Below are 13,655 nucleotides of genomic sequence, written 5' to 3' on the forward strand. Positions count from 1 at the left end.
ACAGACTCAGTTTCTTTAGACACGAGCAGACTGCATAATTCGTATGGTTGAGAGAAGGCTAACTCTAATAAATACATAAAACTCAAGGGATTATCTAAGCAGCCAATAAAGATACAGAATCTTTATTTTATGAACTGGAGTTATGCTCATTCAGTATGTGGCATCAAAAGAAATACAGATTTTCTGACAGATTTTTTATTTCCTGCTGTTACTAAAATGCATCCCCTTAAAGCAGCATCTCACAAAACTGTAATTCTTCTCAATTTATCTCTGACTGAGCCCACAGTCAACAACTTTGTACCATGCATGACACAAATGAGATTTTCATTCTAAATGATCAGATGTAAGGATCAGACTTTGAAATTACATACATTTTGTGCATAGCCTGCATTCCCTTTGTCTTTTTTTTATCTGAACTGCCCACCCCATCTCCCACACACCCGTATGGTTAAAATTGCATGAAGATGGTTTCAATTCTAAAAGAGACATTAATGGGAATGGAGCAGAGTAAGGCTGCTGAGATTATTTTTACCTGAGCTCTGATGGCGGCATCCTTCTTAATCCACTTTATCACTGTTTCATACACCAGCTCCTCTGCTTTGGTGTTTAGGCTGTCATTGGACATGTAGGAAATGAAGTCGTCTTTGGAGATATTAAGGATCTCTTCTTGGTTTGCCACCTCTGGGAAAATTTGCAGGGCATAAGCTTTGGCCATGTTGTATAGTTCAGTGCACTGCATGGCTTCAGCCATGGCTAATATTCCTAAGCAGTTGCTAGCAGTCAGCTGTTTTTCTAAAAAGGGCAAAAAACAACAAAAAAGGCAATTCAGAATTATTAAAAGCAAGATTCACATTTGTTCCAATATCATGAGAAAAATAAGTGCCATGGACAAACCTACAACCCTAATTAATTTCAGGGAGTTAACTAGAAGCAGCACCCTGGTTTAATTTGGAATTGGGGTTTAAAGTACAAAAAGTGAGTTGGAGATGGGGAGAGAAATGTACTTTCTGAGTTTGCTTTTTGTGTAAGCCTCCACAAAGCACTGGGGAAACCTACTGACATAACAGTATCTGGGGCTTCCCAAGGGATGGGAACCCAGCCAAGAGACTGCTGCTGTTCCTACCGCCTACAATGTTGCTTTAAGGAACAGCAAAGATGTAAACGCCAGTTCAGACACTTAAGAATAAATGCAAACAGCACTAAGGACATTTCTGAGAATGCTGCAGTCACTTTATGATAATTTTTGCCCTGTTCAGCTACTAAGCTACTTCAAAACAAAACAAAAAAAAATCCTCCCCCCTCTTTTTTTTTTCCAAAGGAACTTTGTTGCTGCTGAATGTGATGACATCCCTTATGCAAAACACAGATTATACTAACGCCTTCTGTTAAACGTTGTGTAGTGGGTTTCAAAGAAAATCATGCACAGAGGAGACAGCATTATCTCCTTCCCAGCAAACAGAAGCAGCAGCACAGTGTGTAGCTTTGTGTTAGAAGTGTGCTACACCATGCATTTGACTGTACTTTTTTTCCTTCCCAGCTATTTTGAAGAAAAACCCACCAATTTTAGACATTTATAAGAGGAACTCTCAGATTCTTTGCAGCTTTTGTTAACCAAGCCACTACTAATAAGAAGAATATATTAAGATACAGAACTGAAAAAGAAAAAAGTAGTAAGAGCGAGACTGCAACAGATCACAAAGGCATCGGTACCAGTGGCAGGCTCCTGTGCTGTCAGAGAAGTCTATCACATTTGGCAGTGTCATATCCTAGTGCATATGACAGAGCACTGGACAGGAATGTGCAATAGCCCCATATCTCTTCAAACAAAACTCTCATCAGATTGCTTCTGCTGGAAATGCTCAGGGATTGTCCTCTACACCCAGTCTCTGCCTTCATCAGATTGAAAACCTGCACACTATCTATATGTGGCTTTTAATAAAATGGGATTATGAACCATTTTTTCCTATTTTTTTTTAACCTGACATGAGATTAGGAGTTTTGTAGGTTTGTTTTGCTTTCTTCCCCTCCCAACTCTTTTTATTTTCTTTTACAGATCCAGCAGTCTCAAAACTAGGTTATCTCATTTTGCATCAGTTGATTGTACTGACTCCAAGGAGCCCATTTCCTCAAGCTGACTGCAGCAGCAGCACTGTTTGCTGTCAGTAGATTTTGTCACTCAAAGGCTGCCCAGAGATGGGGTGTAAACCGATAGCTGTGAAGCCCAAAGCTACCAATTTTTTGTCTTGGAAAAAAAAAAAAGGAGAAGGGGAAGGGGAAGGGGAAGAGGAAAGGGAAGGGGAAAGGGAAGGGGAAGGAAAGAAGAGAAAGGAAAGGAAAGGAAAGGAAAGGAAAGGAAAGGAAAGGAAAGGAAAGGAAAGGAAAGGAAAGGAAAGGAAAGGAAAGGAAAGGAAAGGAAAGGAAAGGAAAGGAAAGGAAAGGAAAGGAAAGGAAAGGATACCCCAAAAAAACAAACAAACAAACAAAAAAAAACAAAACAAAGAAAACCAAACAAACAAAAAAAACCAAAAACAAAAACAAAAAAACCCAACAAAACCCAAACCACAAAACCCCCCAAAAGACCAAAAACATCTTCCAGATTCCTTGCTTCTGTCTGCTGGCACAGTTTCATGGTGTACATACGGCTTGGGGTAAAGTAATCATCTAACAGAGCCCAAAACTCTTATTATTTCTTGGCAAACTCTCAAGTCAAAGGCCAATCTGCCACTGTTCCACCTTATCCTCACAGAGTTAATAATGAAGGTAATAATCAATTTTGACTCATTAAGCAGCACATGATGGTAAAGACTTTCAAGAGTCTTTCTCTTCAGAGGACTGGTTTTGCCTCTATCAGGAGAGATCCCCACACCATTTCCAGCTGAGCCGGTGGTGTGCGGCAGAAAAAACACTGCTCACAACTGAATTCTTCTGATCGGGACAAGCTTCTCTAGCTCTAACAACACTGGGTGACTGATGCAGCCTGGTACACTGGTCCAAGCAGGTCCATCTTGGCCCTTGGAGCTTTACTCCCTCCTCTTCCCTGAGAAACCCCTTGGTGGCAGATTCCAATGATGTCTGTCTGGTTCAGGAGCTATTGTGAGGCCCTGTGGAGAGGGGTCCCAGGGAGATGTGGGATTAGGGGATGTGCAGGGGGCTGGTGACACACTTCTCTGAGCTTCATTTATGTGTGATGAGAACCACAGCAACGTGGGCACAGCAACATCTCTTTAAGATGAGGATTGGCATGTGAACTAGAGGGATTCACTACTGGTGAGGAAGACAGACCTTGGGACAGGAGCTGTAGGCAATATGGAAAATCTCTATCCTATAGAGATACAAAGACACCTCATCCCCCCATTTTTCAGCTCTGACTCAAAATTTGGCAGCAAGACTGGTTGTCTCTCAACTTCAGCTGTCTGTGGTGCAATTCTGCATTCACATTAATATCCCTGCACACCCATAAACAAGCAATTCCAAGGAGCAATCTGGTAATATTCTGGATTAATCTGATAATATTTTGGATGACAACTCCAGAGTGAGCAGAACCCTGCCTTACCAATGTCTGTTACTCTTCACTGGCTATAAAGGGAGCCTGCATGACTACTTAGACATAGACTTCTGCTATATAATACAACTCATCCCAAATGACTGCAGTCCAGGGGTACTTGTCAATGCTGGCATGACAAAGACAGCTGAGGACCAGTTCTGCTCTGTCTGCTCCTGAGCTGTGTTCCTTTGGACACTGGCATGTTTACAATAATTGTTGTTTTGCCACAGTGACACTGGGCTTGTAACAACACATTTTTTTGAAGTTTCACCTTGTCTCTGTTCAGAACACAAATGCTGACTGCTAAGCTATTCCCAATGCTCAAGGATAGTTTATAACAGACTCATGAGTGGACTTTAGGGGTATCAGATGCAATCTAATAGGTTCTCTCTGGTTTGAGACAGTGCTGGATAGCATATTTGTTGCTACGTGTGTCACAGTAATGCAGATCAGCAGCTGGTATTTTCCACTGTGTTAGATGTGGCTTTGGAGCAGGATCCTGTGCAGCATCATCAGGAGACAATCAGCCAGGCAGACTGCTCCAACTGCACTTCTGGGAGTGGGGACACCTGAGATAAGACCACAAATAAACAGTTTGCAGGAAGGATTACTCAGTGAGATTGTGGTAACAACTACGATTGAAGCTCAGTGGTTGTTGTAAACTCTCTCGTGTGCATTAAGCATTTTCACTCAGAAATGTGTTCTAGATGATGATTTGGATGGATATCACTAAAAACAGCACAAAATGTGCACATCCTTGTGATACTCTGTGTACATTCTGATGGGAAACTTACTCCTCAGGTACTCCTACTAGTGTAAAAAAGCATGTGAAGATGGGGGATAGGTAGAAGACTATTGGATTCATTCATTGTCTAATGAATTGTCCAAAAGATTTCCCTGCCCTGTGAGAGTCTTCTTCCTTCCTCCCATCTCCAGATATAGTTGAAGTTGATACATAGTTTATATGAAGTGCATATATTAGGGTTTCTCCGGGCTGGGCAGTGCAGTTCTCTGGCTGGATCAAAATTCTCCACCTTGGATGAATAAAAAAAATTGCCCATAATACTTTCTCTTGAATTCATAAGGACCATAAAGGCCTCTTCTTTCCTTGCGTGCCTGAGGAATGCAGGTCTCTTCACTGATCCATTGTTCAGTTTTTCTCATTGATTCCTCTAATACTCTTTCCAAACATCTATTTTGTGCTCTTTGCTCAGGAGACTAAGAAAATTCAGAGCTCCTGCTCTTTCCTAATCTGGTCCATGAAACTACCAGGTTCCACCAGCTTCTTTAGGCTTTAGGATGAATACTTTATCAGCAGCAGGCTGAAGTACAAGCTCAGAATATGTTCCCTCCTATGATGGGTGTCCATGCACCCTGGACCAAAACTGTGATAATGATGAATCATCTGAAACCCAATCCAAGCCATGACTGTGCTGACAGCATAAAACAAATGTAAAAAAAAAAAAAAAAAAAAAAGGTTCAAGTCTTCAGCCATATGGGTGGAGGAAATACCTACGACATCCTGACCAGTTTGCAAACATTTGCCCAGTTATCATATAGTGCCTGCATGAACCTGTCACCATTGCTGCATCAGTCAGCATAAAACTGTTCTCATTTCTCATGGTCTAGACAAAAGCCAAAGAGGTAGCATGTGAGGAAGAGAGAGAACATGGCTATTATTATCCCAGGGAAGCTGGTTAAGAAATCTCTCATTGAAATAAAACTACTTCCCTGACACATTTTGCCACATCTTTTCACCAAAAAGTGCAAGAAAATTTGGGGTGCCTCTGCCCAAGGCTGCTGAGGGGCCCAGGATAGAGACACAAAAGCTGCTTGAACATCACCACACCAGGATCTTCCTGGATCTTCATGGCTGAAAAAGGATGACCCAAATTTCCTCTGAGATTGTGCTGTGCTATGCTGAACAGACTTAATAATTTGGGGGTTTTACTTCTTTGAACTTCCCTTCTCTCCCTATTTAGACATGCACTGATGGGAATAAATTCACTGTTTACACTGGTCAACCCTCCAGAAACCCTGCAGGAAAAAAAACCCTAATTTTACCATATTTTTGCTTTGTACAGCGCAAAGGTGGCTGAGGTGAAAAATAAAAACAGCCACAGAGAAGACAAAATGCTTTTCCCTAAACTTTTCAGATGGCAAATGCTCTGCTGTCTCTGTAGCACAATCAAGTCAGAGCTATAAATAAAAATAAGCAATTACACTCCGTGAATTCTCCAAATGAGAATACTAAGTTCCAGTGACTCTCCATATATCACTGAACTTATAACCAACTCTACTATTTCACACCATAACATGGTTCACTGAATTAAAATATTAACTATCAGAAAAGAGAACTCTTACAGTGATTCAGTGAAATAAATGTAGTTTGGTTTTTTTGCTGAATCTTCAGTGATATCACAACTTAAACACATCCTGTATTTCTGGAAAGACTGTAAGATCTAATCATCGTAAAAAGTTGGTAAAGGGAAGCTGGGAGCAAGCAATGCCAGAGCCAAAGACTCATTCAAATTGCACAGTCCACGGTGAGATTGGAAAGCATAAATTTCACATCACCAGTACCCCCTCCATTTGAGAACAGACTTTGAAATAAGGGGCATATAAAAGGCTGGAAAGGAGACTACAATGCCAGATTCTTTACTGATGCCTGCATTGTACCAGCCTAGTCACACCACTCATCTTGCTAGCAAGGCTGGCTTAGCAGTGAAAATTAACACAGCAGTAAACTGGACTTGTTTGAGGGTTTTTTGTTGTTCTTGTTTTTTTAGCGTAACATTTTCTGAAGTCTCATCTTCCACATTCTGCAATAGTAGATGTCAATTTCAAATGAGAACTGCCCAGGAAAAACCTACAATTTACTTGGGCTTCAGAGAGAACGATGCCTCTCACACCAAGATGGAAGTTGAGGAAGCCCAAGAAGAAATCAGATGTCAAAAAAGGTTATCTGTTACTTATACCTGGGAAGTACATCATATAACATCAATTTTTTTTGTATTAATAAATTTATGTTAATTTTTAAATTATTACTGCCTTATTAACTGATATTACAGCTATGACAGTGAAGGAGTGGCTTGTGGTACAGGCAGGAATTTGAACCACCGTGTTTCAGTTGAGCTCCAGTTGTGGCTCGTCTTCTGCTGTGCCAGGTCTGTCTGGCTCCTTTTCTGGCCAGTAAAGCTTAGCTGAGCTGGAAATCTTGTTTTGAAATACCCTCTGCTGGAAAGCAGAGGGACAGTGAAAGGAGCAGGATGACATGGTGCTTTTGGCAAGAAGAATGGATTTCTCACAGCCACGAGAGGATGGACTGAGGCACCGGCAAAGATGTTGCTCTGTAGACCCTCACTGAGACAAATGCTCCCTGTGCACACAGGGCACACCAGTTACCAGGGGTGGGCACAGCAACTTTTCCTTCTACCCACATTTGTGATGACATTAGGCCATAGCTCTGTATGTAGCAGCAAACCCCAGGAACATTCAATCTGGAACACTGGACATGTAAAGAAGGACTTTCTCACAAATGCAAGAAAATTGCAGCTATTGTAACGCAGTCCTTAATTTTTTGGCAGATTTACAGTTCTTCCTCCATTGGAGCCCACCTCCAAACTCTTTTGGTGTTTGACCAAGCTGGCTTGGTGTAGAACCCAAAATATGCTGCCACAGTTATAAGTAACCTGTGTGTTACAGCCTGGTATCCATGCAGAGATGATCCTCTGGGAAACAAAATGTCATCAAGATTCCAAGAGTGGAACAAGATTCAACAAAATAGGTTATACAAGATGTGAAAGCTGTTGCCACTCAAGCAACAAACTACACTTCTCTAGACCATTTTTCATTGGCCATCATGTCAACATTGAAAATTCAAATCACAAACCAAATCAATGTTGCTTTACTTTATTTTACTCTGTTTTGTCTTGGGTTTCTTCATTATCTTTCAAGAGTTGTTCAAAGACAGGTTTACAAACGTTAACACAAGATTTTAAAACCCCACTAGATGCAATGATTCTTACCTAGGAATGAAACGCAGACTTTACAGAAAGTATGAAACTGGAACTTGCTGGCAGCTTCCAGTAGTGTTTTTGCATTGGCTGAATCTATGATCAAAGAACCTGTATAAACAAACTCCAGGAGTAACTCCAGGACATCCGCAGTGAGGTTGGACATGGCCAGTTCTAGCTTCTCCCCGCTTCTGCTGCTGTCTCGTGGTGACCTGGTAACAGCAGACAATTAAATTATGGACATTACACCATCCCCATTTTATTGGCATTTATTGATTAGTGAGGGCTAGAAAATCGCTTTGCACCTCATTTTATTTCTCCATTATTTTTGTTTACGGAACTGAAGAATATGAATTTTAAAATAACTGAACTTAAAAACTTTAACTGGATCTGAAAGAGAAGAGTCTTAAAGCAAGTCTTACGAAAAATCTTTATTGCTACTTTGCATTTTCATGCAAAAACAGTTGCAAAAGAAAAGGAAAGGAAAGGAAAGGAAAAAAAATAAAAAGGAAAATGAATGATTCAACATTAATGAAAATGAGGAACAGGATTAGCTTTCAAAGGGAAACAATACATTTTAACATCTTGGTTAACATCTCATCTTCTGTGCATAATATAACTGTTAAGGAAAAACCACTCTCCAATTTCAAGAGAAAAGGTCATCTACTTTTTCAAGAATCCAGCACTAGAATAATTTTAGATGTCATGTGCACTTAAGCATACATTTAAAGACCTTTTCATAAAAAATAGTAATAACAATTACTAATTTCTATTTAGCTTGAACTTCTCTGTATGTTATATTAAATTACAGATGTGATCAATGTGATATCTATGGTACAAAGATGGCCATATAAAATATAATATATGCTTATTCTAAAAAATCTATTGTTCCCTTTTAGGCACTAAAAAAAGGAAGCCCTTCATGGCAATTGCTTTGAAAACTGAATACAAGACAAGCTAGACAGACAAAATGGTTAGAGCAAAGAAGGGAGAGGGGGGGAAAACAACAACCAGCTCTGCCACAGGAAGCCAGCAGCCATCCTCTAGGAGTTTCATGACTGTGGCCTATGGTTTTTCCTGCATGAAGTGCTGAACAATTTGGGGATCAAAGTATCTCCTGCATTTGAAGTGTGCATTAGTGCTTGTGAAATTATTGGACAAAAAGAAAGTCATACTGAATTATAAAGTAAGGGCCCAGTTCTTAATGCATGGCTGATGTGTCTGCAACACTAAAGACAGGTTACACCTGAAAGACAAAAGTGATGATAAATTTGGTAACATCAAGGAGGGGAGGGGAAATCTGTTGGAGTAAGAAAATAAACTCTTTTAATGGTTAGGACCATCCAGCACCTTCTCAAAGAAACATGAGATTTTTGTTTGTCACTGGACAGTCAACGTCTGCTCGCTCCAGTTCTGCTCGAGTACTTGCAAAAGCCATCGCACGAGTGACACAAAACCGGCACACGATGCAGCGCGACAGATACGGACTGGCCACAGCATCACTACTCACAGGCAACGCCAGCTTGAAGCATGAGCAAAGACTACCACGAGCACTACCAACCTCTTGGGTTCACACAGCTGCCTAGAAAGGTGATGGTCAGACCTCTTCTACCATCAGGAAAAATAAACAACATACGAGGTTCAGTTTTTGTCCTGCATGACACCCCAACCACCCATCCCAACAACACCTAAAGTCATTTGGGGAAATGCTTAAAATTTGCAGTGGATGCTTTGTCACTGGTCCTTTACTGAGCAGCCTTGGACAAGTCAAGGGCACAGCTTTAATTCATATGAATATCTGACAGATCAAAACTTTAAAGGGCTTTCATTTTCAATGGAGGAGCAGATAGCAGTCTCTAATTTCTGAGTCTTCTCTAAGGTAGTGAACAATGGTTAATCCCATTCACAGGAGGAAACTGAAGCACAAGGAGACAAGATTACTTGCCTATGATCACAGAGAGTCAGGAGTAAACCAATGAATTAAACCCCATTTTTAAAATTCTAAATACTCAACTATCCCTTTTAGTGGCAACACAGATGGGTTAGACCCTATTCTACAAGTAGATGCTAAGAACACATACTGATCACGACACCTGTTGTACCCCTACAAGGACAGAGGTCTGTAAGGTCTAAATCCTTGTGCTTTATCACACCACCGTATTCTTTCTGAACTCTTGCATATGGATTCAATTCTGCATCTGAGGCAGAAATCCAGTGGTGGCAAACAGAAGAGTTGCCATTTCCTAGATCCTCAAGAGGATGTCACAAAATGCTGGGTTTTTTCCTTTCTCACACTCACACCCCAATGATATGCCCCATATCTGATTTATCTCCAGTTTACATACATCCGGTGCTGCAATCTGGGCTGTCAAATACCTCTTGGTACCAATGTAATTCTTGCTGAACTGCTCCCAGAGGTGGTTTGTATCTGACAGTGAGCTCGTTTTCATGTGGGTTGGTTAATAAACACACCACCTCATATTTCAGGGAGGTTTGGAGGTACCCAGCAAGCAAGAGTCAGGCTCTTTGCAGTGTGGGACTACCATAAGCAATTATTTATTTAATGCCACTACTTGCACTGTGCTGGCGACAGCTGCGGGAAGGACCGTGCGTGATCCACTGGGGATCGCACAATCGCACCCAGTGCAGAGACCAGGAGCACAAAGGAAAGGATGATGTGACACCAATGTCAGTGCAGACACATACCCGTGCTAGCAACAACTGCAAGCTGCTATTTTTCACAATAATTAAGTAATAATCTCTTTTACTTTGTAATACACCGAGCAATAAACTGCTGCTGCAATTGATTAAATGCCAAAGAAAAGCTAAGGTGTTTAATCAATCACTAGAGCCACTTACGGCAAGTATAATACAAAGCTACAGAGATTATTGATATTACACAATGAGCCAGAAATGGGAAAGAAAATTATCCCTATTCCTACCTCTGCAATGCCTTTAATGTGTTGTGTGGTTTTCCTTGTGCTTTCTAAGCAGCAAGCTGTTTGGCTCCATGTTTGACTGGATCAAATACCAAGTACAGGCTGGATTCAGCCTGCACAGGGAAATCACAGCTACCCCAGCTTCCATGCCAGGGGTCTGGCTTGGACCCCTGGGTAGAGGCTGGAGAATGGGCAGGGAATTGGCTGAAGCAGGTCCTAATGGATCAAACATTAAGTGTCTGAAGGATAAGAAGAATGTAATGCCAGGGAACAGACTGAGGTCACTGAAAAGGGAAATTCCATAGACTTCTTTATGAAATTATTTCAGCGAATCAGGTTGTAACATTCCCTTCAAAGCCTGAATAAAGGTTTCTGTATTCCTTGTTTTCACTAATCTTAGAATATCATATGCCCTGTGCAGTTAGAATTCATCTATTTAGGACAGAGTCTTCTCTTGGCTCCTCTAGAGGAACTGCAATGAAGTGGCTAAAGCCGTATTACAAGACTAGAATTTAGTCCTGTAACTGCAAATGTAGTGGATTTGGGAAAATCCGTAGAAATATATAGAGCTGTTCCCCAAATAGCTCATCCTGTGTCACAACAGGAGGAGTTTTGTTGGTGACATCAGCAAATGCAAACATTTAGAGAAGCCTGTTACCAGAAAAGCCCCAACTTCCTGCCTTAAGAGCTGGGAAAAGTCATAGTTCTACCTTGTACACACACTCCTGTTCCCCAACTCCTGACACAAACATGAGGTGTTTTGGGGATTGAGAGCCTGCCTCCTTCATGTTTCAGTCTCACTTGAAGCCAGTCAACGCACCCTTATAGTCCATGGACATCATTAAATGTGGCACATTCTGCTATTTGCCTGGTGAACTCTAAAGTTTAAACAGAATGATGTCATTTTATTGGCCTTGTAATCATTGCTCATATTATAAAGGTCACACATTTCACATTGTGGCAGAAAATCAATAGCTCTCCCAGCAGCCTCTGGGGGAAAAAGTTTTGCTTCTGAAGAATAATATATAATAAACAATTTTAGTCCTTACTTTATCATGGCTATAATCTTAGAGAAAAGCTACAGTAAAAATCTGGCAAAGGCTGATATACAAACTCATTAAAATTGGGAAGTGATTTAGAACAGGACTTTTAAAAAGATTTATCTTGAGCTAAACAGCAAAGAGATTTGTTTAGGTCTACATTTAAACAAGCTCCAAGAGCTCTTTAACAGCTTAATTTTATGGTAGCTGTTGGGGAATTCTTTCAGATTTACAAATCATGTATTTCTCCAGCAAGGTGATAGACCTGAGCAATGTGCAAGCAGAACTGAACCTGCAGATAAGCAGGAAGCACAGATACACTCTGAATGGTTAAGGGGGGAGTTACTGAAAAATATTCTGATTGTCTGGAATAATTAAGTCAAACAAAATCAAGTGAATGCCTTTGAACATAGTTTGGCTGCTTATCCTTCAACTAAATTGCTTCAACTATAGAAGACAAAGGCATAGGGAACCCTTTAAAACAAAAGATGACTCGATTACACTCTCAAATAACGAATCAGAATCACTGTCCCTTTCTGTTAACTAAAATACAGGAAAGAGCAAAAATGTTTAAATACCTGATAGCAAGAAAAATAACCCTAATACTTCATCTGCAAGATCTAGTAGTGGAACTGACAAAAGAAAAGGTAGAGAAATCTACATTTTTTGCTATTTATTTGTCCTTGAAAATAATTTCCAAACATGCAATACACATATACAAGAATCAGCCATAGTGCTTTCATGTTTAATAGTGATGCAACTGAAGTTTTCTGCATCTTGAGTTATAAATAGATGTGTATCTATGCATTTTTCCTGCATTATTTGTATCAACACGTTCCCATAACAGAATGTCTGTGTGATTCTGTTCAAAACATTTAATAGTGAGATGCCTTGATTTGCAAAGCCACATTTAGAGTCTGGAAAAGTAGCTGTGTAAGTGAAACACCCTGAGCGCATCAATTTGTCAATTTATGGACAGCGCTACCGTCTCTCATTCAGTCTTCCCTCATGGTTTGGATATGCTGCCTTTAACTGGCTTGCAACATTATTTTGACTGACTAATGGTTTGGCTACAGCTTCACTCAATTTTAGATCAAATATGAAAAGCTACCTATACCCAGTGCAGATGCCAGCCAACGCTCTGTTTACAAGCTACAGTCACAAAGTCAAAACAAATTCTGGATGTTCAAAATGGAGCCATCTGCACAGAATAAACATGAAAAATGTGAAACATTTTATGTAAATGTACATTATTGCCTAGGAACAGTTGGTTCAGCTTCCACCCAAGCTGCCTGGTTGAGAACAGGAGGAATGACAGAGTTTGTGACACCTATTTACATTCGATGCCATATGACTCACCATGCCATAGACTCAGAGGTATGACGTGTATTTAAGCTTTGTGCTCCAAAAGGGCACTGAAATAAATGATTAACATTTAAAATAAAGACACACTTAGAACTTTTATTTGTGATCTTTCCCTGGGCAAGTGGGACTTTTTCCTTTTGCCTCTCCAAGGTCCACCTGTGAGCCTACCACCACTGTCTGCTTCTCCCAGCAGTAGACAGCAGGAAAGAGCTAGCTCCATAATAAAACCTCAATTTTGTTCATATTTCACTCAGAATCTATCTTTAAGAAATAAGAAAACACACTCGTTCTGGCAGCGTAAGGAAAAAAAAAATTGTTGTCTTTGACTATCTATGGCTTAGGGTCTCATACAAGTCAGGGATCTGAATCTCATCCACTTAAAGCAAGTGCTAGAGCTGACAGGAGGCTGCAGGATTGCTGGCAGCAGGGAGGAGCTCCAGCTCCACCCTGGACTGAGGAAACTGAAACCTGTATTTTGGGGCTGGTCCCTCCCTGCAAGGACCAAAGCTGATAGGGCAAATCCTGTCCCATCACCCAGCTGCCTTTTGGCCTCTCCACCCCAATGCCTTCCCAGGATTTGCCCTATCAGCTCAACATGCTGATCTTGCTGGCTTGTTTTCATAATTAGGAATATAAATGCTTACCCTAAAATAATTGTGTTCCCATTATAAGAGAGCTACATATTTTCTACCAAGATAGACAAGACAATAAAAAAAAAAATCAAATTAAATTGCTATGTTCCCTGGACAGT

At 40.6% G+C, this 13,655-nt stretch overlaps 1 protein-coding gene across 4 annotated transcripts in view; it reads right to left on the minus strand.

Annotated features, from left to right (window-relative positions):
• KLHL29 (kelch like family member 29) overlaps positions 1-13,655 on the minus strand; it is a 390,113-nt gene that overhangs the window by 49,088 nt on the left and 327,370 nt on the right. For all 4 annotated transcript variants that reach the window (XM_068183349.1, XM_068183350.1, XM_068183348.1 and 1 more), the window contains 2 exons: positions 7,573-7,772; positions 533-792 (listed from right to left, as the gene is read on the minus strand). In XM_068183349.1, coding sequence (XP_068039450.1) covers positions 533-792; positions 7,573-7,772 — 460 coding nt within the window. The remainder of the gene's footprint in view (positions 1-532; positions 793-7,572; positions 7,773-13,655) is intronic.

Source organism: Anomalospiza imberbis, chromosome 3 (genome assembly GCF_031753505.1).
Source record: "Anomalospiza imberbis isolate Cuckoo-Finch-1a 21T00152 chromosome 3, ASM3175350v1, whole genome shotgun sequence".
NCBI classification, from domain to species: Eukaryota; Metazoa; Chordata; class Aves; order Passeriformes; family Viduidae; genus Anomalospiza; species Anomalospiza imberbis.